This window comes from Pangasianodon hypophthalmus, chromosome 17 (genome assembly GCF_027358585.1).
Source record: "Pangasianodon hypophthalmus isolate fPanHyp1 chromosome 17, fPanHyp1.pri, whole genome shotgun sequence".
In the NCBI taxonomy this organism is placed as follows: domain Eukaryota; kingdom Metazoa; phylum Chordata; class Actinopteri; order Siluriformes; family Pangasiidae; genus Pangasianodon; species Pangasianodon hypophthalmus.
This window is the reverse complement of record NC_069726.1, coordinates 10,295,293-10,319,507: the sequence shown is the minus strand read 5'-3', so window position 1 is coordinate 10,319,507 and position 24,215 is coordinate 10,295,293. Positions and strand designations below refer to the sequence as shown.

Genomic DNA, 24,215 nt, shown 5'->3' with positions numbered 1-24,215 from the left:
CATGAAAGAGTAACTTGCAGTGAAGTTAACGCAATGCATCTCTGTTTCATATTAGTAAATAAGTACATTTCCACCTTATCCAAAAGCAATTATGTTTATGGGGTGATTTTCCACAGGCACATGCTTCTACTTACATAATTTCCTTTGTTCCTTTCCTTTCCTGTCTTTATAGGGATTTGTCCTGCAACAGGATTGCAGACCTTCCCAACAATATATTTAAGAATTCACAATCACTACTCAAACTGTGAGTTCGTTTCTTTGTCTACTACTGAAGTTGTAGAATTCTGCTAAATTATTATGTTATAAAATAACTATATTTTACACGATTACACTGACAGATTTCTGTTTTGGGTTTCTTTTAAGAAATATATCCCACAATCCTTTGCTTCACATTCATGCTGGTCATTTTGATCACCTGGTTCAGCTTGAGTCTCTGTGAGTAAACAAACATAAAAGTGGTTTTGGAAAAATGACACCATATTGTGCAAAGTGGTTATATTTTCTATCAGCACTATTAGTGATATCAAACTGTGTTTTGCAGAGGATTGGAGGACATTGAGATTCCTGATATACAAACGAAGATGTTCCTCCCAATGAGCAAACTGTCTTATATGTACGTGCTGTAGGTCCTCATATGTTAGTGCTGTGTCAGGATTTGCCCAGTGTATGTATGTATTATTAATCAGCCTCAATCTTCTCCTGTGCAGATACTTTAAGGATTTTCAGTACTGTTCCTATGCACCGCATGTGCGGAAGTGCAAACCCAACACAGACGGGATCTCATCATTTGAGGACCTGTTGGCCAACGTGATCCTAAGAGTGTCCGTCTGGGTCATGGCCTTCATCACCTGCTTTGGAAATCTCTTTGTTATCGGAATGCGATCATGCATTCGTGCAGAGAACAACCTGCATGCAGTGTGCATCAAAGTCCTGTGCTGTGGGTTTACATTGCACAAAGGAAACACACAAGCCATCTATCACTCCTCCATTTACTGAAACACACAAACAAGCACCTAATTGCCAAATAATTTTTTGTGGTGATGTCGCAAATTCAGCTGCCTGACACTCAGTTACTATAAACAGATTTGAAGGGACAAGCCACTTATTTATAAATGACACAGCAGAGATAGAGGAAAGGACTTTGTTAGAATGATGGTAAAACAATGAAGAATAGGAACATTAGCCACAGAAACAAGTACACCAGTAAGATAAATCATGAAAAGATTTGATGCAAAAGATCCTCATGTTCAAGTAAATGTAGCTGGCCGTGTTTTAATATGTAGGTGGTTGTGTTTGGGCGAATGTGTGATCTCAGTAAAAGGGACATTCATTTTAAGTGATTTTAAATGAACACATTTTAAATGAACTAGATAACCTTTATAGAGATTCATTCATCTTCTGTAACTGCTTCATCCTGGTCAGTTTCAGCAGATCAGGAGCCTATGCTGTGAACAGCTAGGGGTAATTTAGCAAAGCAAATGAACCTGTTGGCATGTTTTTGGGAGGTGGGAGGAAACTGGAAGAAACCCACATGAACATGAGGAGCACAGAACCTAAAGCTCAGGATTGAACTGGGAACCCTGGAGCTGTGTGGTAGCAACACAATCCTCAGAGCCACTCTGCCACACTTTTATAGACATATTAAGATAATATTTACACCTACATATGTATCGAGTAAAAAAAAAATTAATTACTTTATTTATTTAATTATATTATTATTTAATTATTATATTAATTTAATTTACATTTAATTTAAAAATATCATGAATATATATCATTTCAACTATATTTCTCTTTATTAGATAAGTATATAAATATAAATGTAAAATTATTAAGCCCATCTTATTCTATTGGCAGATAATTTTGCTTATTTCAAGTGTTTATTTTCCAAATAGAAACTACAATAAAAAATTTTTAAAAAATCAAGCTTGAAACTAGTAAATATATCTAGACAAAGGCTTAGTAATCTCTAAATAAGCTTAATAATCTCATATTCTCAGAATATCTCAGAAATATTAGATAACCTTTCTTTTATTAAAGATATCTTCACTTGCTAAGATATCATTTTTTGCAGTATTCCCTCAATCTCTGTACCTTTTCTCCTGTTTTCTGCAGGCGCAGACTGTCTGATGGGTGTTTACCTATTCTTTTTGGGTGTGTTTGACGTGAAGTTCCGTGGTGAGTACAATCGGAACGCACTGCTGTGGATGGAGAGCCAGGAATGCCGCACCATTGGCTTCCTGGCCATGCTGTCTTCCGAGGTGTCTGTACTCCTCCTCACTTACCTGACGCTGGAAAAGTTTCTGGTCATCGTGTTCCCCTTCAGTCATCTGCGACCCGGGAAGCTTCAGACTGGTGTAGTGCTGGTCTCCATCTGGCTGCTAGGATTGCTTATAGCTGGTGTCCCTCTGCTCAACGACAACCTTTTTGGCAACTACTACGGACGCAATGGAGTCTGCTTCCCCCTGCATTCTGATAGGCTGGAGAAGCCCACCGCTAAGGGTTACTCTACAGGAATATTCCTTGGTGATTTTATGTTTTTATTTTTAAGAAATAAAATTGTGTTCCAGACAGCTGCATACAGATACAGTAGCATCATTGATTTTATTGCCATTCTGTTCAAATGCATTTCTCTGTGCATTTCATTTATTGTAGTTCCTTAACCATTAATTGATACATCTTCCGTAACTGGTTTATACTGGTGAGGGTTGAGATGGATCTGGAGCCTATTTTAGGAATATGGGTGTGAGGCATGTTTTTGGGAGGTGGGAGGAAACCCACAAGGAAACAGAGAGAATATATACAAAAACTCCACACAGATGGTAGCCCGAGCTCAGGCTTAGAGTACAGAGCCACAGATCGGCTGTATAAGCCTTGCTTCGGTTGTTGTGAAGGTCCTAGTACAGACAACACATACAATGCTATGCAAAAGATACCTCCATTTTGTTTTCAATGAAATGGCCATTGAATACTTGTTGTTAATGGTTTGGCGGCAAACAGTGATGATGGGAAAATGTACAGGACATTGCCATGCAGTACTTACAGTGGATATAAAAAGTCTACACACCCCTGTTAAAATGGCAAGTATTTGTGATGAAAAAAATTAAACCAAGATAAATCATGTCAGAACCTTTCCCACCCTTAATGTGAAATTACGACATATAAAAATTAAGTGAAAAATAATCAGAAACATTTTAGGGGAAAATAGGAAAAAATTAAAAAGTTAAAAAGTTAAAATTAACCTTGTTGCATAAGTGTACACACCCGCAGGCTGTGCACTAGAGTTGCCCAGAATTTGATGGATCTAGAATGTTTTTGCAAGAAAGAGTAAGAAAATATTGCCAAGTCAAGATGTGCCACGCTGATAGACTCTTAGCCAAAAAGAAGGCGTGGTGTAATAAAATCAAAAGTGCTTCAACAAAGTACTAGTTTAGGGGTGTGCATCTAGTGTACAACTAGATTATTGTAAGTTTTTTATTTTTATTTTTTTCCCTAAAATGTTTCTGATTGTTTTTCACTTTATTTGTATACTTTGCAACTGCACATTAAAGGTGGGAAAAGATCTGACATGATTTAACTGTCATCCTTTTACTTCACAAAAACCTGCCATTTTAACAGGGGTGTGCAGACTTTATATATCTGTTGTAGTTGTTTTCTGTTACAATCCATTTTCCATAATAATTCATTATTGTTTTTCTTCATAAATCACACAAAGTTCTTTAACATTAAAAACATTCTGAAATATTTTATTTGGCATATTGAACTTTAATATTCTTGTTGTTCTTCTTTCGGCTGCTCCCGTTAGGGGTCGCCACAGTGGGTCATTGGTCTGCATATTTGATTTGGCACAGGTTTTACTTCGGATACCCTTCCTGACACAACCCTCCCCAATTTCATCCAGGCTTGGGACTGGCACTGGAAGTGTAACCCCAGTGGCTGGGGTCACTTCCCTGGCCGGGAATCGAGTACGGGCCACGGCGGTCAGAGTGCTGAGACCTAACTACTAGTCCTTCAGGGACCCATACTGAACCTCACTATTGACCTGTACATTTTCCCATCATTATTGTTTACCACCAAATAAAAATAAGTACTTTATGGTCATTTGAGTCATCTCTGACATTTGCACACTACTGTAGATTTTAAACTCCTGTATGAAAATGCTAGTCTGAATTATTTACACTGTAGTGTAGCTTGATTCAACTATTCTAAATACAGTTGGTAACGAGAATTATTATGCAGTCTTGGGGACTCTCTGTTATTAATGGACCATGGTGCTTACCAAATTATTTATGCCCACCGAGCAGCCTGGGACTAAGTTAAGCCTGGCAGACATCCGACAGACATCAATATTTACCCACATACCTAATAACATTAGCTGTGGTATGTTTGCCCTATAATCAAATCAATAAAAATAAAACCTAGTTTGCTAAGGTACTTATCAGAAATGGTATTTTTACCTGAAATGTATGTGCAAAAATTGAAGGCTATAAAAAGTACAGTTTTTATATGTATACATCACGCAATGATAGTATGTGATCTTATAAATTTGATGTAAGACTCGGATTGTTTTGTGTATTGTATTGACTATTGTTGTATACAGTGTGTGTGTGTGTGTGTGAAGGTATTAATGATACGCTGGCCATAATTAAAGAAACCATGAGCTTCAATATATGATGGAACTAATGCCATCCAGTGCTGTTTTCAAAATTCCTTTTCACAGATGTGTGTGTCCTTCATTCATTCAAAATTAAAATGTTTTTTTCATGCACTATATGGCCAGATGTATGGGGACACCTCACCATCACACCCATATGTGGTTCTTCCCCAAACTGTTGCCACAAAGTTGGAAGCACACAATTGTATAGGATGTCATTGTATGCTGGAGCATTACAGTTTCCCTTCACGAGAACTAAGCGGCCTAAGCCTGTTCCAGCATGACAATGCCCCTGTACACAGAGCGAGGTCCATGAAAAGAGGGTTTGACAAGGTTAGAGTGGAAGAATTTGAGTGACCTGCTCAGAGACCTGATCTCAACCCCACTGAACACCTTTGGCATGAACTGTAAGGCCAACTGTGTGTCAGGCCTCCTCACCCAACATCAGTGCCTGACCTCACTAATGCACTTGTGGCTGAATGAGCACATCCCCACAGCCATGCTCCAAAATCTAGTGGAAAGCCTTCCCAGAAGAGTGGAGGTTATTATAACAGCAAAGGGGGTTTAAATCTCCAGTGGGATGATCAAAGAGCACATATGGGTGGTATGGTCAGATGTCCACAAACTTTTGGCCATATAGTTTATCAAAAGAAAGAAATGGAATAGGCCTTGAGCTTTTTTGGTGGTTGTTTTGACACAGATTTTTTTTATGTATATGGATGTTCGACCCCTGAAGTGGCCTTGTCCACCCCATTTTTATAGTTAGATTAACAAACTGATTAGCAATCATGTGACTGTGTATTGTGTGTAGCTTATCATGCCTTCCTCTGTTAACAGGACTGAACCTGCTGGCTTTCCTAGTCATTGTCTTCTGCTACTCCAGTATGTTCTACTCCATCTACAAGACCGGTATCAACGCCACAGATGTACGTAATCGCTTGCACAAAGATGTGGCTGTGGCCAATCGCTTCTTTTTCATTGTGTTCTCTGATGCCCTCTGCTGGATTCCAATATTCCTGGTCAAAACACTCTCCCTTCTGAAGATGGAGATACCAGGTATATAAACAGACTGCATCTCATTTTACGATAAAGTGCAGACCCACAAAATGCTGATGTGTTTATGAGTATGTAATAATGTTTTCTCCTTGGAGTGATATTTGCAGAATTGTACATAAGTTTCAACTGACTGAATGTAGGATGGAAATATTAAAAATAAGTCACTGTTTTTCTGAACTTTTAAATCACACTTAGTATTGAAGTTTGTACCACAAGAAAATGTCCCATTTACTATGTATATATTTGAAATCTACAAAACCATTTAATATATCTTATTAGCAATAACGTATTAGTTGTACAAAACTAGCTATCTGAGCGTAAACTGAAAATTAGAAAAATATGTATTAGCAAAATTAACAATATAGCTATATTGATGATTATTTTATATTTTTATGACTATGATATATGGGAATAGATGCACAAAATCACATGCTTTCTGAAGACAGGAGATTTTTTAAAATTAAATATTTAAAAAAAAGATTAATAGGAACATGATTTTTGTGATTGCAAATTTTTATTTTTTTTTAAGAATTTTTGCAAATTCTTACTTATATTTATTAAAGAAACTGAGCCAAGCACATATGTTTTTAGTCAAAAACACAACTTAAATTGTTAATTAAGTGTGTTCATGTCATGCAGGCACTATAAACTCTTGGGTCGTGATCTTCATTCTGCCCATCAACAGTGCCCTGAACCCCATCCTCTACACACTGACCACCAGCTTCTTCAGGGAGCAGGTGGAGCTGTTACTGTGCCGCTGGCAACGCAGCTCGTCCTTATTGAAAGACCGCAAGAGCCTCACCAGCACCACAATCTACATGGAACAATCAAGGCATACGTTCTACCATTCAAAAGGCAAACTGGCCCGAGTCTCCTATCCAGACGTGGATGCCCGTTATGGCTGATGGAGCAGAAAAGTGCTGACCTCGTCATCAAGCCCATCTGCATTCCATTGGAATTGAAGGCTGTACTACAGAAAAGACAACAGGGGAGTCTTGGTCTGCGAGTGGGTTCCACGTAGCAGTGTGGCTCTAGATTAACTTGATCTCTCAGGAGGATGAATGCAGAAAAAGGCATCATTGCTAATGTACAAACCTGAGAAAAGGGGGATTATATTTGTTGTCTCCATCAATGCAGACTAAATGGTACTGGCCAGCATCTTAAAGAAGAAGAGTAAAAAAGCAGAGATACATAAGGAAATCAGATGCTCTTCACACAGGTGCAGGACGCTGTGTGTAATGTCAGTAGGTCACTTGAAATCTCAAATGAATGCTCTTGACCCACTTCTTCAAGCTTTGTTATATGAATGATCTGTAGAATGATCTGTTTTACACATGTGCATTATTTATGAGTCAAATTTCTGATGAATCTGTCAGCAACTGTAAATGTCATCTCATTGAATATACTGTACAGTTGTATACACAAATGTCCAAAGGATCAATTCAAAGTTTTAAATGTATTTATAACATAGGAAAAAATGTTACTGATGAACACTAAAAAAAAAGCTAAAAAAAAATTGACTTGTAAAATGTAAAAGGTGCAGCTGTTGTTCATAGAAAGTACAAAGTCCAAGGAAATCCTTAACTTGGGGCTGTAAATGGTCTACAAAGATCCTTTGATGTGCCACAGAGAAAGTGGCGGGGGGGTGAATTAACATCTATAGTGTTCATATAGCTGCTGTACTAAATAGGCATAAGCACGCACTGAAGCTCTATTTCTTTGCAGGTTATTTGTTAATGTAATGAAATGACAATGTGCTATTCTGTGCTACAGTAATAATATGTTGTACATCTTGCCATCTCTTCAGTCTCTCATCAGCTTTTGTATTGAACTCCTCCCACTTGTCAGGTCACCACTGTAAATCGTTTTATATGGCGTGCCAGGGTAAATGATGATTAAAATGAACCAGCTACTTTAAATAGCAATGTGCATCTTTTTAATACAGTTTAAACATAAAACTGTCTTTAGTAAGCTGCCATACAGCACACAGGTATACAAACATTTTTATTTATATAGTTAAAGCACCTTGTGAAATTGATTCCTTCATTTCAAAGGAAATTCGCTACATTTTGGACCCAGGAAACAGCACAAAACATCGCCTCCTCATAGCTCCCGGGTCCCTGAGGTTTGATCCTGAGCTCAGGTTACTGTCTGTGCAGTCTCACATATTCTTCCCATGTGGATTGGCTATGCTAAATTGCCCCTAGGTGGGAATATTTGTGCATGGTGCCTTGTGAAAGAATGGTGTCCCATCCAGAGTGTGTTCCCGGGTCATTATTCTGAATGAGTGCCTTTTTGATTTAGTGAGTTTCATTTTTTGAAATGCAATTAAAAAAAAAAAAAAAAAAAAAAAAAAACCTTTTTATTCAAAATAAGAAATGAAAAAACACACTGGCCCACCTCAATCACGAGTATATACTGGGGGTTATAACAAAAATTTTTTGACATAAGCCATGGAATTTGTCAATCCTGTAACTACCATTCACACAATTATTTGATATTGAATCAAATGGATTTACGTGTATTTTTTGTGCTGTTTTGCAAATTAAGTGACTCTCATTACAATATGAATAATTAAAATCAGTATACAGTATACTTAATTGTGTACACATTTACAAGTAAAGTTATTTTAATTAAGTAAATTATGTTGAGTACCCTAAAATGTTGCTTCAATTTTATGAAAGTTACTATAATTTAAACAATTTCCTCATTGTTTTACAATATTTAATTGATTCCTCTATTTAACTTAATAACAGTTGAAGTTGAATTGAGGGTAACAGGGTTGATAACAGTAATAGTGTTTAGGACACAACTGTTTACATTAATAACCCCAATATAGCAAATATATCCTGCTTTTTTCTATTATAAGCTTGTTATGTACATTACTTCTTGCTCATTCAAAGGTATATCTCAGGTAAAATTGTCATTTCACTGGTGAGATAAGCATTTGCTTTCTATTTATTCTATTTACAGGTAGCACATTCATAAATTCATCAAATCTCATGTGTCATCATTTTACCATTGTTAAGGTAAGTACACATATCCACATAGAATTATGTAAGTGTAGACTTTTTTATTCTTACGGGTTAAATAGATAAGTAAAACAAATTTCCTTTCATGATTATGATTAATTTTTCATGTTTCCACATTCATGAATAGTATATAATACTCTTAGTAAATAGTATAACATTATTTTTTTTATATATATATAAATCTTTGACTCATTTTACACATAGGGCTGATGCTAAAAGAACATGGCTTGAGTTGTAAATGAAGTTTTTCAAACAAAGCTGTTCTATAACTTTCAAAATTTCAGTAATGGGGTTGCTGTTGTATGATTGTTACCAGTGTTTATGCACAAAACAAGATTATAAATAAGACGAAATAAGCCTGAACACTTGTTCTCTACAGTTAAATTCATCCTAAGAAAATTGTTACTTCCTCAAAATCATCAGACTTAATAAAAGAGTACATTATTTTAAATAATAAATAATAAGCAAATATAATAAAATACATTATGAAAGAAATCAGGGCAAATATGGTTCCTGGACTCCTCAACTTATCTATCCATTTTATTTATTAAAAAATGACTATTAGCTCATAAAAACTGTACTTTATTACAGGAAACAGACATTAATAACATACGTTTTATAGAAATTATATCAGTGGTTGCTGCAGAGATTTAAAAGGCTCTGAAACTGTGGGTAGAAGTTTGACTTGTCTAACTAGCTGTAATCCTGTCTGTTCTTCTTTATCAGTTGCGAGAGAAGCCGAAACATAACATTTGTAGTAATTAGCCTACATTTATAAAATAAGCAGCAGTCACTTGCATTACATCACCATCCACTGACTGAATAAGTACGTGTTTAAATGCATTCCTATAGAAATGTTAATCTTCCCTAGTGATAATCTTCTGGTGATGTTAAAGGTTCTCACGTTGATGGATTCTGCATCCATGCATTTGCATGAGACATACACTACATGACCAAAAGTTGGTAGACACCTGACCATCACACCCAAATGTGGGCCTTTCCCCAAACTGTTGCCACAAAGGTGGAAGCACAGAATTGTCTAGAATATCTTTGTATGTTGTACCATTACAATTTCTCTTCACTGGAACTAAGCGGCCCAAACATGTTCCAACATGACAATGTCCCTTGCACAAAAGGAGATCCATGAAGACATGGATTGCCAAGGCTGGAGTGGAAGATCTTGACTGGCCTGCACAGAGCCCTGACTGACATCACTGCCTGACCTCACTAAAGCACTTGTGGCTGAATGGACACAGATCCCAACAGCCACGCTCCAAAATCTAGTGGAAAGCCTTCCCAGAAGAGTGGAGGTCATTATAACAGCAAAGGGGCTTTAAATCTGGAATGAGATGATCACATAAATGCACATGTGGGTTAGATGGCCAGGTGTCCACAAACATTTGGCCATATAGTGTATATTTTACAAATTAAACAGTTAATTGTGCCAACAGTTTGGGTACCAAAATGCTCTTTTTGCATTCTTGCCTTGGTTTGATAAAATTCTCCTGCTTGCATCCTTTCTGTTTGCTTGCTTGTTATGATTTTGTGCACCTCGCCATCAGCATCCATCAGCATCCCCACAGGTGCAGCGACAGACCGAATATGCATGACGTGATGCTTATCCAATCAGCGAGCAGCCCTGTGAAAGTCTCGTATCTAATTGGTTGCCAAGGGCGGGGCCGCGCTCTCCTCACCCGCTGTCTCTTTCTGACAGTCGATGATAAAACGCTCGAGGCGAGAAGACGCGAGACAGAAGAGGTGGAAGAAAAGCAGAATTCACCGGTTCTGTTGAAGGGGGAAATGGCAATTTAACAAGACTTAAACAAGGATAAAAGGTACTGAAACATTTTGAACGACGCTTTAATTGTCCAAAATGGCATTTGTTGTGTCTTGGTGTTTTTTTCGCAGTGAGACGTTTGTGAGGAAAAGCGCTAAAGGCTCGGCTACATGCTGGCTAGCATCAGTGTGACCGCAAGAAACACAGAATTATTATCATTATTATTATTGTATAGCGTCAGTAGACGAGTGTGTGCTGTAAAATTAGCGGTTTCTATCGATAAACTCCATGAATGCTATTTTAATCTGGCTGAGGAAATGGTGCCGAAGTGATGCTGTGATGCTGATGTCAACAAAGCAGCTGCTGTTCACGCGCACCAGCTTTTTAAAATGGCGCGTTCACTCAGCTCAAACTAACACTTCCATGAATATGAAATTCTGTTTTTCTGCTGGAAAAACATCATTTTTCTACGCTCTTTGACGGTTTTTATCAAGTTGTAGTCCAAAGACTAGACTTTAAATCACATACTAGGTGATTAAAAATAAATCTTTTAAGTTGGACATCATTTCATTCTCTGGCCTACACACAGTATAACATTTTAATACATTTATATAATTGTACATTGTTTATTTTAATGGTACATCCAGATCCTAGCTGCAGTGCAGTAATGAAAATTGCCTATGATCATGATCTTATATACACATTCTATAGAGTAGACTAGTAGAAATGACTCATATACAATATAAATATACAGTATATGTCATTAATGAAGTCATTTTCTCAGTCAGGCTGTATTACAGCATTCATTACAGTGTACCCTGCTTCTTCTGATCAGCTACCGTCTGCCCAAACACAAGCCGACCGAACTGCTCAAACTGGTAGAGAAGTCAGGTGGTAAGTGCAAGTAGAAACAATAACAGTAAGGTGATTAGGAAATCTCATACAATTATTGATCAATTTAGACAAGTAATGGGAAAATAACTTACCAGCTGGAGAAGGCAGTCTTGCATTTTGATCAGTTCGATGTGTGTTTCAGCAGCTGGTAGGTATTCAGATCAAGCTTTTTTTTTTAGCAGGGTATTGGTCCCTTTCTATTTTAGGGTGAAACTTGGTTTTTTGGATCATTTGAATGTTGCTTGTCCCATATTTTGCTGAAATTCATCCATTCTTAGTGCTCCGTATCTCGCAATTCTTGTTGTTGGTGACCTAGTTACATCCTTTTTTTAAAAAAAACTCTCTGGCAAACATGTCCACCTGGGAGTGCTGATGACTCCAAGCACTTAGCCATTTAGGTTTCTCTCTGGGGCTCATATACAGTACACTATATGGCCGAAATTTTGTGGACACCTGACCATCACACCCATATGTGCTTGTTGAACATCCCATTCCAGATTTAAACTCCCTTTGCTGTTATAATAACCTCCACTCTTTTGGGAAGGCTTTACACTATTTTTTTGAGCGTGGCTGTGGGGATTTGCCCATTCAGCCACAAGAGGAGTTCATCCCAAAGGTGTTCGGTGGGGTTGAGGTCAGGGCTCTGTGCCGGTCACTCTAGCTCTTCCACTCCAACCTTCGCAAAACCTTGGTGCATCTCAGTCAGGTCCCTAGTTCAGTAGTCAGGGCACTGATCAGGGAGTCGGCCATTTTAAGGGTCTGTCTCAATCACAAAATTTTTAAAAACGCTCCCTAAAAAGTCCCACAGTCCACTGCAAAAACCAGGGAGCATCGATGCTCACTATGTTCCCTTACTGGAACATACGTCATTTTCTGAAGCCTTTCAGCTCGACAAAAAAAATGGCAGACGAACTCTCAGTCAACTTCGTCTACAAATTTAGTAGCTTACTATTGTTGTTGTAGCTCTCAGATGATTACTTACTTTAGCAATTTTTAACTTTATTTGCTGTACTATATACGATTTGTAACAACTTTTAAGTGTTTAATGATTTAAAACAGAATCCACTATCTAGCCTATGATCCTGCTTGAAGTACCATGACAGAAACGTGTGTGATTAAGCTAACAAACAAAGATTTCGGTCCTGCCTGTTGTTGATAAATGCCAGTGATGACATTTTACAATGCGTAAGTAGTGATGTCGCTGGAAATTGAGTCACCATTGTCCCGATATGTAGTGAGCCAGGTCCGTACCATTGCCTGAACTCATGTACATGATATACCGATTCACGATCTAGGGAGCTAGGGTGCTGATTGAGATGCACCGCTTGTCTTTATGGACTTTGTTTTGTGCACAGGGGCATTGTCATGCTGGAACAAGTTTGGTGTCACTGTCTGGTTGTTAGTACACCAGTGGTTTCTTTTTTCCCCCAGGACATTCCAAATTGTTGTACTGGCAATGCACAATATTTGTGCAATGGCTCTGATTGATTTTCCCTCTTTTTTCAGCTTCAAAATGGCTTGCTTTTCTCCCAAAGACAGCTCTCCGGTCTTCATGTTGGTTTATCATTTTTAACAACAAATGCAGTCTTCACAGGTGAAACCCAAAGCTCAAACCATGAGCAGACATTCAGAGCTAAGAATTGTTTAAGCAATCAATCTAACAGAGCACACCTGGGCAACAAGGAACAGTTAACATGTACTGGGCAACATGTGACTGTCAGGCACATGTTCCAATATTTTTAATCACTTGAAAAATATGTGGGTTCAAACAAAAGGTGCCATGTTGTAAGTTATTTAACACAGCTAAATAAATGAAAGCTGCTTTGGATCTATCGCCTCATATTCATCTTTTGATCTCAAACCAAAATGTCTACAGTGTATAGCAAAAACAAAAGAATTGGCTTTACTGTTCCAATACTTTTTGAGGGGACTGTATATTACTATGCCTTCCTCTCTCTGTGCCTCTGTAGGGATCACTGTGTCTCCAAGCGCTAAAAGAATACACCTCAATTATTAACCAAGCACCAGGAGCCATGCTCTATACTTATTACAGCCCCTCTTGCCTGTCAGTGTTTCTTTTTCCTGCCCTTCCTTGCTTTCTTTCTCACCATCTTTTGTTGACTTGGTATGTGTCTGGCGGTAGTCTGTTTGAATAGCAGCTAACAAAACATTTCAACCCATATGCTGACTGTGAGTGGGCACATTGTCTAATTAACCATTGCCGTTCCACTAGAGGCCTAATCATGTGATGGTCATAAAGTCCTTACAGAAATACTTTTGTTTTTATTTTCTTCAATTATATTTCACCTATAGGTTGACATGGATATTTGCTTTTCTTTTTCACACAGTTCCAGGGATGCTCGTCTGATTCTGAAGACTGATTCTGTTTATCACTGAGTTTTACATGTACTCCTCATGTCCTTGTGGCTTTTCTCTGGTTTCTGTCCACCTCCCAAAAGCATGCTGCTAAGCTAAATTGCCCCTAGGTGTGAATGTGTGTGTGTGTGTGTGTGTGTGTGCGGTGCCCTGTGATAGTCTGCATTACGATCAAGGGTGTATTCTCGCCTCATGCCCAATATTCCAGGATAGGCTCTGGATCCACTGCGACCCTGATTAGGATAAAGCAGTTACTGAAGATGAAAGAATGAATGAAAAATACAGTATACAGCCAAAATTTGTGGACACCTGACCATCACACTCATATGTGGGCCTTCCCAGAAGAGTGGCAGTTATTATAACATTAAATGGGAACTAAATGTGGAATGGGATGTTCATAACGCACATATGTGTCTGATGGTCAGGTGTCCACAAATATGGCCATAGACTGTAGTTGACCAGCAGGAGAACTGCAGAATTGTTCTAGCTGTAGGCCACTAGATGGCAGAATAATACTTCCTACATCTGCTTAAATCACAGGTTCCCAATCTTCTCCTGAAGTACCCCCTGTCCTGCACATTTTAATGTTTTCCTCATTTAAATGTTTGCTCCCTCAGCTGATTCAGCTAAATAATCAGCAAATTTACTAATTAACAGCCCTTCCTGAAGTTGGAGTGTGTTAGAGCAGGGAAAACACTGAAATGTGCAGGACAGGTAGTACTCCAGGACCAGGGTTGGGAACTTGTGGCTGAAAGCAATCAATAGTTTGAAAAAGTGTTGTGATGATTTGCATTTACCTCATTTGGCTGACATTCTTATCCAGAGTGACTGGCAGTTGAAACAGGGTGCAGCTGAACAGTTGAAGGTAAAGGGCCTTGCTCAAGGGCCCAACAGTGGTAGCTTAGTGGTATGGGATTTGAAATCATGATTACCAATCAGTATCCCAAAGCCTTAACCTCTGAGCTACCACTGCCCACTGATGATGAGATATACTTAGAAATGGCTTATACATTGGAGAGGTTTTTATAAAAATTCAGTCTCAGTTCCTGGTTGTGGGAGTGTTTCTGCTGACACACACAGCAATTGCATTAACAGCTCATGTAGGCTAATGGCCTTGGGATGGCTGTTCCCACCAGCACTGAGATCACATAGCTGTCTGGAAATAGATGGGCAGCCTACATACAAAAGAATGGGGAAAAAAAGAGACTCACTAAAGATAAGACTGATTTAGTAGATACTATTTTACTAAGTTGTTCTAAAATACAAAAACTGAGAAATGTCCTGGAACGATCTTCACTACTAACTCTTTCGGCATGTGTGATTTTGACAGTGTAAATGCCAGTGGCCTGCTTTGGAATGTGTGTGTGTGTGTGCGTGTGTGTGTGTGCGTGTGTGAGCGCTAGTGCTGAAACCATGTTTAATGAATCATTCCTGTTAGTCTAGGTGAACAGCAATCAATTACACTGTGTGGGTGAATCACAGGATGTGTGTAGTTTCTGTTCATGTTATGTAAACTGAGCATAGATGCAGTGTGTATTGTTTATGTTTGTGTGTGTTTGGGTCAGCGGGTGGGGGAGAAAGGGAGGAGTGGGAACAGAGACCACTTCCATAGTTGTTTACTGGTTAGCGCTAATGAGTGGGTGTGCCCATGTCTCGTCTGTGCGTGTGTGTGTGTGTGTGGTCCTCATACACTGGAAGCTGGTTGTACAATCAGAGAGTTGTGTGATCAGGTAGTACTACGTGTTTCTTGTGTGATTGTCATTGTGTGTGTGTGTGTGTGTGTAAGATTATGTGTTTTGTGCTATAGTCTGTCGACCAATCAGTAACCAGGGAGTCTGGGACAAGCAGATTATTGCTGTCAATTCGGCTACTTATACTATGCACTAAAAGTATGTACTCTTTTTGCAAAGAAAAAGTACATACTTTTGAGTGTGTAGCAAAAGAGTATGCAAGTGTTGGGACAAACTAACACATCATGTAACGGAAGAGAACGTTATTGCCTAGTTACGCACACTATCGCCGTAAACAAACTCCGTGTTGCATTTCAGCTTTTCTCCATTCATCGTTCCTTATGTAATTTATACTATATAATTTAATTTACCATTCCCTTGATTTGTTTCCACATTTTGCAGATTGAATTCAGCGAAGCAAACTGTCACAGATATATATATATATATATGTATTTTTTTTTTAAATTGTTTTTATTAGTTGTGGCCAATATTAGCTGGAAAAGTGTCCACAGATCCACACTTCTACCAGAAATAGTAGACCATCGGAGTACCTTTGGGATACTCATTTAAACATACTGTGATTTGGAACACACTAATTCTAATCTCGGATACTATTTAAGACGGATAGTAGGCGATTTGGGACGCAGCATATGTGTCGGGGCTGTTAGTGTTTTATTCATAGTTGCATAGTTATTCATGGTGGACAAGCAGGCTGAATAGGCTTGCGGTCACAACCACTTTTCTTCTTTCATTCAAAAACTGAGCAAATGAGAAAAATAAAGTGCTGCATGAAGCTGTCTTGTAACTCTCCTCCTAGCACAATGCTCCTCATTGTTAAACATCCTGAGAAAAAATAAATACCTCAACCAAATTTGAATAACACCACATCTCATAGTCAGATGTTGGCCGAAGACTGTTGATATACAACCTCAGACATTTTCTTAGAAAAGGATAATGACTACGGTTGAGTTACCCCTACACATGAATTTATGTACACTTTTGTGTCTGTACAAACATACTTAACTAGCTAATTAGCTCACTGTGCTTTATTACATTTTATTAGCCTAGTGAATTTTTTTTCCAGGCAACCAAAACATGGGACTGGGCATCCCAGTAGAACTTCAACATTCCCAGTGGGTTGGCTAATGAATTTATGTTTTGTCCACCCCTGTGTGTACAGGTTTTTCTCTCTAGTGAAAGGTGTCATCCATCTGCTCTGTAAAGGCCTGTGAACCACTTCTGAGGGAGTGCAAGGAAGAAAGAAACCCAATTCCATCCAAATGTTTTACAATTATTAGGTAAACTTCCAAACATTCAGAAAAGGAAAATGTTAATCATTTGTATTTCCATCATCGCCTTTATCAAGTTTTCAGCTTAAGATCATATTTGGCTCAGAATCAGAATTATGTAGGTTTATATGAGGAGAAAGATGTTTTGTGAAAGGAGAAATTTCCAGGTTCCCAGCATGCTCTAGGGCATGATGTCATGCTAATGAATCAGGATCTCTTGGTTAGATCAGGTCTTATTGTTAGATGGCAGGTACAGGCAAATGTGGTTTTTTGTCCTCTTGAGGGCGTGGTCAGCTTCTCTCTCGCTCTCCTTTTCCTCTGCTCTCTTTATCTTTCATGTGGTCTCTCTCCCTCCCTCTCTTTGTAACCAAATTCCAGGGCCCAAGAGACATGGTGAATAAGACTCCTCTTTCTGTGCTTTTCTAAAGAAAAATGACTTCACCAACTCAGAAATGTCTGCAGGTCAGGGAACAGGAGGTCATTTATTAGCTTACTGTCCATAAACCAGGCTAAAATACACACCTCATTTGAGACTAGCAGTTGTGGACGGGCTGCAATGCATATACTACTTCTTCTTCATCATCTTTATGTCATCTTTTTGTCAACTTTCTCACCGCAGCCAATTGTTGGAAACATTCAATATGGTTTAAAAATATACCTCCCAGCTAAGATTTTCACAAATCTCAGTTTGTACAAATGTAGAAACTTATAAATGGCAAGCTCATAAGAAAGCGTTTGGGAGAAATACTCAGGGGATGTGGTGTCTTGACAACTGTTAGAGAAACAGCACACACACACATATGCCAATTTCTCATAATTGGCATGTGTGTGTGTGTGTGTGTGTGTTACTTCAAACCAGAATAAAGCTACATGAGGACATTCGCTTGCTCATTGTTTTTATAAACAGAAGAGTTTGTTTATCAGGCACTCCAGAAAAAAGATTGAAAATCACAGAAAAACCTGCTTCATTTTCACACCCCCAGTTACACACACCCTTCTCTCACACTCCCTTCTACACTTTACACCCATCCCTCCCTCTTTCTGTGCCTGTGAAAAGAGGCGGGCCTGGATTGAGTAACCCTACACCTGCCTCATTCAGCAGTGTTACTGTAACAGGCTAAACAGCCTCGACCAGCGACAGCACAGGCTCCACCACACATGCTTGTCTAACAAACATTTAGGCTTCACACTTTCACACGGCATATCCACCAGCGCACAGACATTGAACAGGAAATGCTACTGACACAATAAAGAGAAGAAGGTAGAAGACCACTAGTGTGGGGGATTACTCAAGACAAGAGATCAGAAAAGGAGAGGAAGTGAAGGAAGACTGAAGGAAAGTGGTGCCAGATTGCTGTATTCATGGTTTTGATTGAGTGAACACGGTTGCTCTTGGTCACACTGGTATCGGATATGCCTAAAGAGGATGCGGTGCCAAGCGACACAAACTCCTGGGACGCCCAGAGCCAGGACAGCATCGTCCTGGTCCAGATGGCCAGCCTCTCCATGGATATGTTCACGCCTGGAGACTTCAAAGGGAAGTTCCGAAAGATCCAGCCCAAGAAAAGACCCACGATTATCCGAGAAGATACACCAGGTAGTGTGTATTGTGTACTATGTACTGCACTGTATCCTGTTATTCTATCTTCATACTGAACCGTAAAACACTCCAGCTTTGAGTGAAGTCTTGACAAGATCTTGGTCTAGTGTCCGCAAGAGTTAATTTAACTCTATTGCTGTTGATTCAACATTTTCATGTGTCTTGTGAATCTGTTGTGTCTGGGTGTTGTACATACAGCCATGTAGTATGCCTCTGTCTGAGGAAACTTTATTAAACATGCGAAACTCTGGTATGACACAACATGGTGATGTCATTGCAGAGTAATGACAGACTTAGACATTACCACACAAGCTGCACAAGCTGTTATTAGACAGGCTATTTTGTAGACTGTTTATGTAAAAACACTGTTACTGTTTTGCTTGTAATTTGAGTGAGCAGAGCTGGTGCTGGATCAGTCCTGTAAGGACATTTTCTAGTAAAATGGGTATGATCAGGTACTGATCATAAGTATATGTTAAGCGTACACCTAGTTACATGAAAGAACAGCAGCATCCAAAAGCCTGAGGCAACTAGAAAGAAATGTTTTAGCAGTTATGAAAGACTAATCCATGTACTAGTAACAAGTTTATTGCAATTTTTTTTACACATTTTTTTCTTCTTAACATTTGGATCATACCATTTTTGCAGTACCATTTAAAAATACACAAACAAGTAAAATAATTCTGACATTAAAGGAAAAGGTGGAGGAGGAAAATAGAAAACTCAAAACCACTCTAGCATTCGTTCGATCTAGTTAATGTGTGAAGGCACACATCACTGCACTGTAAAAAGAACCCAAAAACCCAGTTATTCAGAGTTTAATTGTAACAGAAATATAATTAAGCAGTGCAACTGTTGCATAAAAGCAAAACTGCACTCGCAGTTGTGTGGTTATACTGAATATCGGCCCGGCTGTGATTACCTACGGCACTCACCCTGCTGCTTCATGCCTACACAGAATCACAGCCGTGCTGATATTCAGTAAGACCGAACCTGCTTGCTCATGCGATATTGCTTTTATAAAACAGTTCTATAAACAAGAATTTAATATAGAATAAATGACATTTCACACACAATATGGCCAAATGCTCTGTTTATTTTTGACCCGCTAAGAGGAAATAGATCCCAGAGAAGCCACACTCACAAATGATGGCTGCTTGACTAGCTCGTACTGATTTGTACGTTCCTGTTAAAGGTGCTCCTGGTAAAATTGGAGTCCCTTCTTTCTTTTCATCTTCATCTGATGAGCTTTCATATTTTAAATCAATAGTTATATTCCTGAAAATTATAATTCGCCATTTCTGCTGATGATGTTGCTAATACTACTGTAGTAGCTGTTTTGAACTTGGAAGTGGAATTTTACAGACAAGCTCACTGTGATACACACAGTGAAACGTCTCAGTGTAGTTATACTAAATATAAGCACTTTGGGAATGCCGCTCGACCAATCTAACTGTAACTAAGGTCAGTTGTTGCAGCAGTTAATAGGTGTTTAAAATGTGTGACTATATAATGCAAAAATTATAACCGATACTCGAACAATAAAAGTCTGATGATGAGGCAAGCAAGAAACCAATGCTGTATGTAATCTTTAGAAATTCTACAAAACCTCTTTGTTCAAATGTGTTTTTTAAAATGTTATTAGACGGTCCTAATGACTTTCATTGTTTTCTTAGTATAGGGCAACGTTTCGATATCCTTGTCTGTGGTAATCTCAGATATGCTACATATGCACTAGCTGGAGGTGAGGTTGAAAAACCACTTTCCATTAATGTTACAAAGAATATGTTTATGGACTAAAATAAATGAATGAGCATTATATTAAGGAATGCAGCATTCTTCACTTGCTGTCTGTAATTCAGGTGTATATCTCTCTGCTGATTGCCTTTTCAGAGCTCTATTCAAACAGGTGTGTGAATTGCCTGAGCTCAGGGATTCACACAGAAGCCTCAGTGTTAACTCACTGAAGAGCATCTTTGTCAAAGGGAATTCCTCTCGAGAGCTGTGTGTCCAGAGCAGGGTTTGGGGCTTTGTTGTCTGTTTTTAAGAGGCAGAATTTAATCTAGCTAAGTGAGTGTGCATTGATCTACTTGCACAGCTGATTTGTTTTTGTTGAATGCCATTTCAGAGGCATCAACAAATGTTAAAAATCTGTCATCTTACATTACTGGGTTCATCTAAAACTCCCAACACTCCTTGACTTGTACTAGTGAGTACTTTACAGTAGAGTACTGAATTCCCACTGTCAGATGTGAACAGCTGGCTCACTGTCAGAATGCCTGGAACACTTTTGTAAGGTGAGGATAATTGTTGAGATGTAAAGAAAAGCGTGTTTATGGCAAAAGCTTCTTTGTGGCTAAGTGTTCCCGTTAGAGGATCCCTAATGCCAACGCAATGCATAACCCCATGCAAAGGTTATGAATAGATTAAATATATCTTGCCATATTTTTGATCAAGTGATGTTTAGAGGTTTCAAGAAAAACCTGAATAAATGTGACTGCAGCTGCTGTGGAAACAGATGGTGACTGCTGTGTGTGCTGTAAGAAGAGGCAGCTGGGATAGCTCCAAGCCAGCTAAGAGGACTCAGCAGTAGCAGAGACCAATAAAGAAGCACAAAAACTGTCGAGTCATTCATTATGTTTAGCCAGTGCAAACACTGTCATCGAATACATTCATCACATTACTCTCTGCTTTTTCTATATGTAAATGGTTAACTGAAAAGTTACGTTTTATGGTTTCTTAAAGATTAAATATTAAATAAGTGTTCTTTGTGGTCATGAGTGTAAGATCACTCTATGTTTAGGTTTGCAAACCCTTTGGCATTGATGGGGATCACACTAACAATCATCAATGACCAGGTTAATGCATAAAATCTGCATAAAGCTTTTTTTCCCCAAAAAATCCTGTGAAATTTTTATTACACTGCTGGTTGTTCAGTGTAAATTCTTTTTCTTTTTTACTCCCACCCTTCTTCATGACTAGGTTACATCATCCATAAGTCTGGTTATATTGTAATACACCACAGCACAGTTGCATGCTCGTGAAAGGTATGCATTATTTTTGTATGACAGCACAGCTTGTACAGTAGTTCTGGCTGTAACATGAACGATAGGATAGTATTTTATGCGCTCATTCTAATACCTTATTGTTTCTATAATAACAGCTCATACACAGGGACTTATATGGCAGACACTTCAGCACAGGAAAGTCTTCAGGTCAGAAGAGTTTACGCTTTTTTTCTTTCTTTTTTTTTTGAGAGAGAGAGAGAGAGATTCGACTGAGTGAGAGAGAGTGTAAAAAAGCGAGGCTGGTAAGGGAATGACTGTTTATTGTGTTTATAACATAAGTGAGCACAGGAACTACCTTGTCTCTCAGATGTTCCACAGCATTAAATCTAACTGTAAACTGTTAAAATGCATGACATTGTTTGCACTAATAAATTAGACATTGTAATTGTCGGCAAATAACTGGCGTGCATTATTTTCCTATAACAGTGTGGTCTGTTGTTATTCCTTACGTAATCAGCGTAATGTAAGTCTGAAGCCAGGAGGAGCTGGTTGAGTGCTTTGTGCAGCATAAAGGGTTAAGGAGTTAAGGAATCTTCAGGCCAGCTGTGATAACGTCTACCCCTAGTGCCAGTTAAAGGCCATTATCAAGGCTAATTTACTTAAAATTGATGCTTTTATCTATTTCTGGCCTTCCTGGTCTAGGAGTGAGTGGAGGAGGGCACCAAATCATCCGCAAACAAGAACATTTTTTGAAGATAAAGATAATGGGGAAGCTTGGTTTTGGTTATCTGCCAAGTGCTTGTCTCAGACTTGAAGTCTAACTGCTTTCACATGGAAGTCATTTGTACCAGAACTTGTAAGTCGGCTTGTCGTTCGTGCTCCACGGACAGATAGGATCACATTCCAGCTGAGCTCTGGACGAATACCAGTACTGATACTCATCAGCAGGCAGTGCAACATGCAATATTATTTGTTCCAGCCACCAAGTGGGTCTGGAAAGTCAGACCTGGAACATGCTGGTCTAATGAATATGGCAGAAAATCCAATCATTTTTGTGCTATGTCATATAATACTGACAACAAGATAACTTATAAACCTTAAGTATTCGATTTTTTTTATACTGTTAAAGTGTAATCATACAGGATTTTTAATTTTTAATGTTTGTAGGAATAATTGCAATGCAACGCTGATGCACAGATTTCACTCTGCATATGTGCTATCTATCTCCCTTGCACTTTCCATGCTTCCTTTGATGCCTTGAGCACAAGCTATAGTTTACACATGCTACTGAGAGTGAAATCTAAATAAAACCCATAAGGCTGTACTCTGCCTGAGGAGCTTGAATACACACAGGATGTGTTGACAGGCAAGGCGAATGCTGTGCATGCTGCAAATGTTCCTGAAGAACTACTTGGCTTTGGCACATACACAAATCACTATAGCGAATTTAAGCATGATTTGAGAAGAAGTATCTGTGATTTCTGTGGAGAGAAACTTTTATGCTTTCATGCTGTTTGATATTTGATCATCAGTAATTCTTTGAGAATATCCAATTACGCAGGGTACTCACAGCACACGTTAACACATGCTCGTGATTTGCTGGTGCTCTGTTTTCATATGGGATATGTTTGTAGACAAAACTTCTCACTTGTTTGCTTATTTTCAAATGAAAAAAACTGAAACCTGATTGTGCAAGCTTTTTTCTAAGATATTTTGCAGCATGTCTGTGTTTATCATCAAACTACCACAAGCTGTATCAGTGAGCAGAAAGTGTGTGAAAAAAGCTCATTATGTCACTGTGCTTAAAAAATGTTTCTCCTCATGAATCATTGCACAGAGGGGTGGAGAGGCAATCAGGTGGATTCTGAAGCTTATAGCCAGCTAAGAGTGAAAAAGAAGCCAAGCATGATGCTGAGGTGACATCAGAGCCGACGGGGCCTAAACACATCCCTACCTAGGAATATTATTGTGTCTCTGCCTTTTTGTTTGTCTTTTATTAGAGATTGGTGTTGCAGTTTTCCTGAGTTGTTTTGCAGTCAGTTTTCCTGATGAGTCATGCTCATCCGTTTGTGTTGAGTGTGCCTAATTATATGTTTAATTATATCAATCACTCTGCTTTATAAATAGATTGTATAGCCCGCAGATGTAAAGAGCACGGTCTGATGTGTTAAGGATGGAGGAAGTGGATTGTTTGTGTGATGTCTCCGGATGTCTCTCTCCACATCTCCTGTACTAACAGCTTAGGATGTAATTAGCTCTCTCTCTCTCTCTGTCTCTCTCTCTCTCTCCCCCTCTCTCTCTCTCTCTCTCTCTCTCTCTCTCTGCCATGCTCTCTCGCTCTTTTAATCTCTATCTCTCCCACTCTGTGTCCCTCTGGACAATTCTGTGCAAATGCTAGGGCTTCTGAGCCAATCCTCTTAAAGCAGGGAGGGATGAAGATGGAGGGGGATGAGAGGACGTCAGTGTGTGTGTTAGTGTGTGTGTGAGAGAGAGAGAGAGAGAGAGGGGGGAAGCGAGAGTTGTTGTTGCTCACTGCTGACCCAGGATGAGCTAGCGAGGTGGCTCTTTCTATCTCTGCTGCATCTCTTCTCTGCCTCTCCTTCATCCCTATATCCCTGCACTGCTGCAGAGACAGAGCAGACATGACAAGTCAGCAGGATTCAGGGTTCTTTGAGATCAGCATCAAGTCCTTTCTGAAATCATGGAGCAGCTGTGAGTACACGCCACGGCTTCTCTCTCTGTCTCTCTCTCTCTCTCTCTCACATACACACACACATACACAAACACACAAGTCAGGTG

At 38.9% G+C, this 24,215-nt stretch overlaps 2 protein-coding genes across 12 annotated transcripts in view; both read left to right on the top strand.

Moving 5' to 3' along the window:
• The window catches only part of rxfp2a (relaxin family peptide receptor 2a), a 56,867-nt gene extending 49,190 nt beyond the window's left edge, over nt 1-7,677 (top strand). For 2 of the 3 annotated variants that reach the window (XM_026941631.3, XM_026941636.3), the window contains 7 exons: nt 173-244; nt 364-435; nt 542-613; nt 708-937; nt 2,116-2,526; nt 5,492-5,710; nt 6,350-7,676. In XM_026941631.3, the coding sequence (XP_026797432.2) occupies nt 173-244; nt 364-435; nt 542-613; nt 708-937; nt 2,116-2,526; nt 5,492-5,710; nt 6,350-6,615 (1,342 nt within the window). In that variant the 3' untranslated portion in view covers nt 6,616-7,676. Of the gene's footprint in view, nt 1-172; nt 245-363; nt 436-541; nt 614-707; nt 938-2,115; nt 2,527-5,491; nt 5,711-6,349 lie in introns of all 3 variants that reach the window. The other variant, XM_053241051.1, reaches the window with a different exon arrangement.
• A 2,774-nt stretch (nt 7,678-10,451) lies between these two features.
• The window catches only part of fryb (furry homolog b (Drosophila)), a 73,060-nt gene continuing 59,296 nt past the window's right edge, over nt 10,452-24,215 (top strand). For 2 of the 9 annotated variants that reach the window (XM_053241243.1, XM_053241242.1), the window contains exon 1: nt 17,855-18,405. In XM_053241243.1, the coding sequence (XP_053097218.1) occupies nt 18,222-18,405 (184 nt within the window). In that variant the 5' untranslated portion in view covers nt 17,855-18,221. Of the gene's footprint in view, nt 10,578-17,851; nt 18,406-23,883; nt 24,129-24,215 lie in introns of those variants that run through there. The other 7 variants (XM_053241246.1, XM_053241241.1, XM_053241239.1 and 4 more) reach the window with 7 other exon arrangements.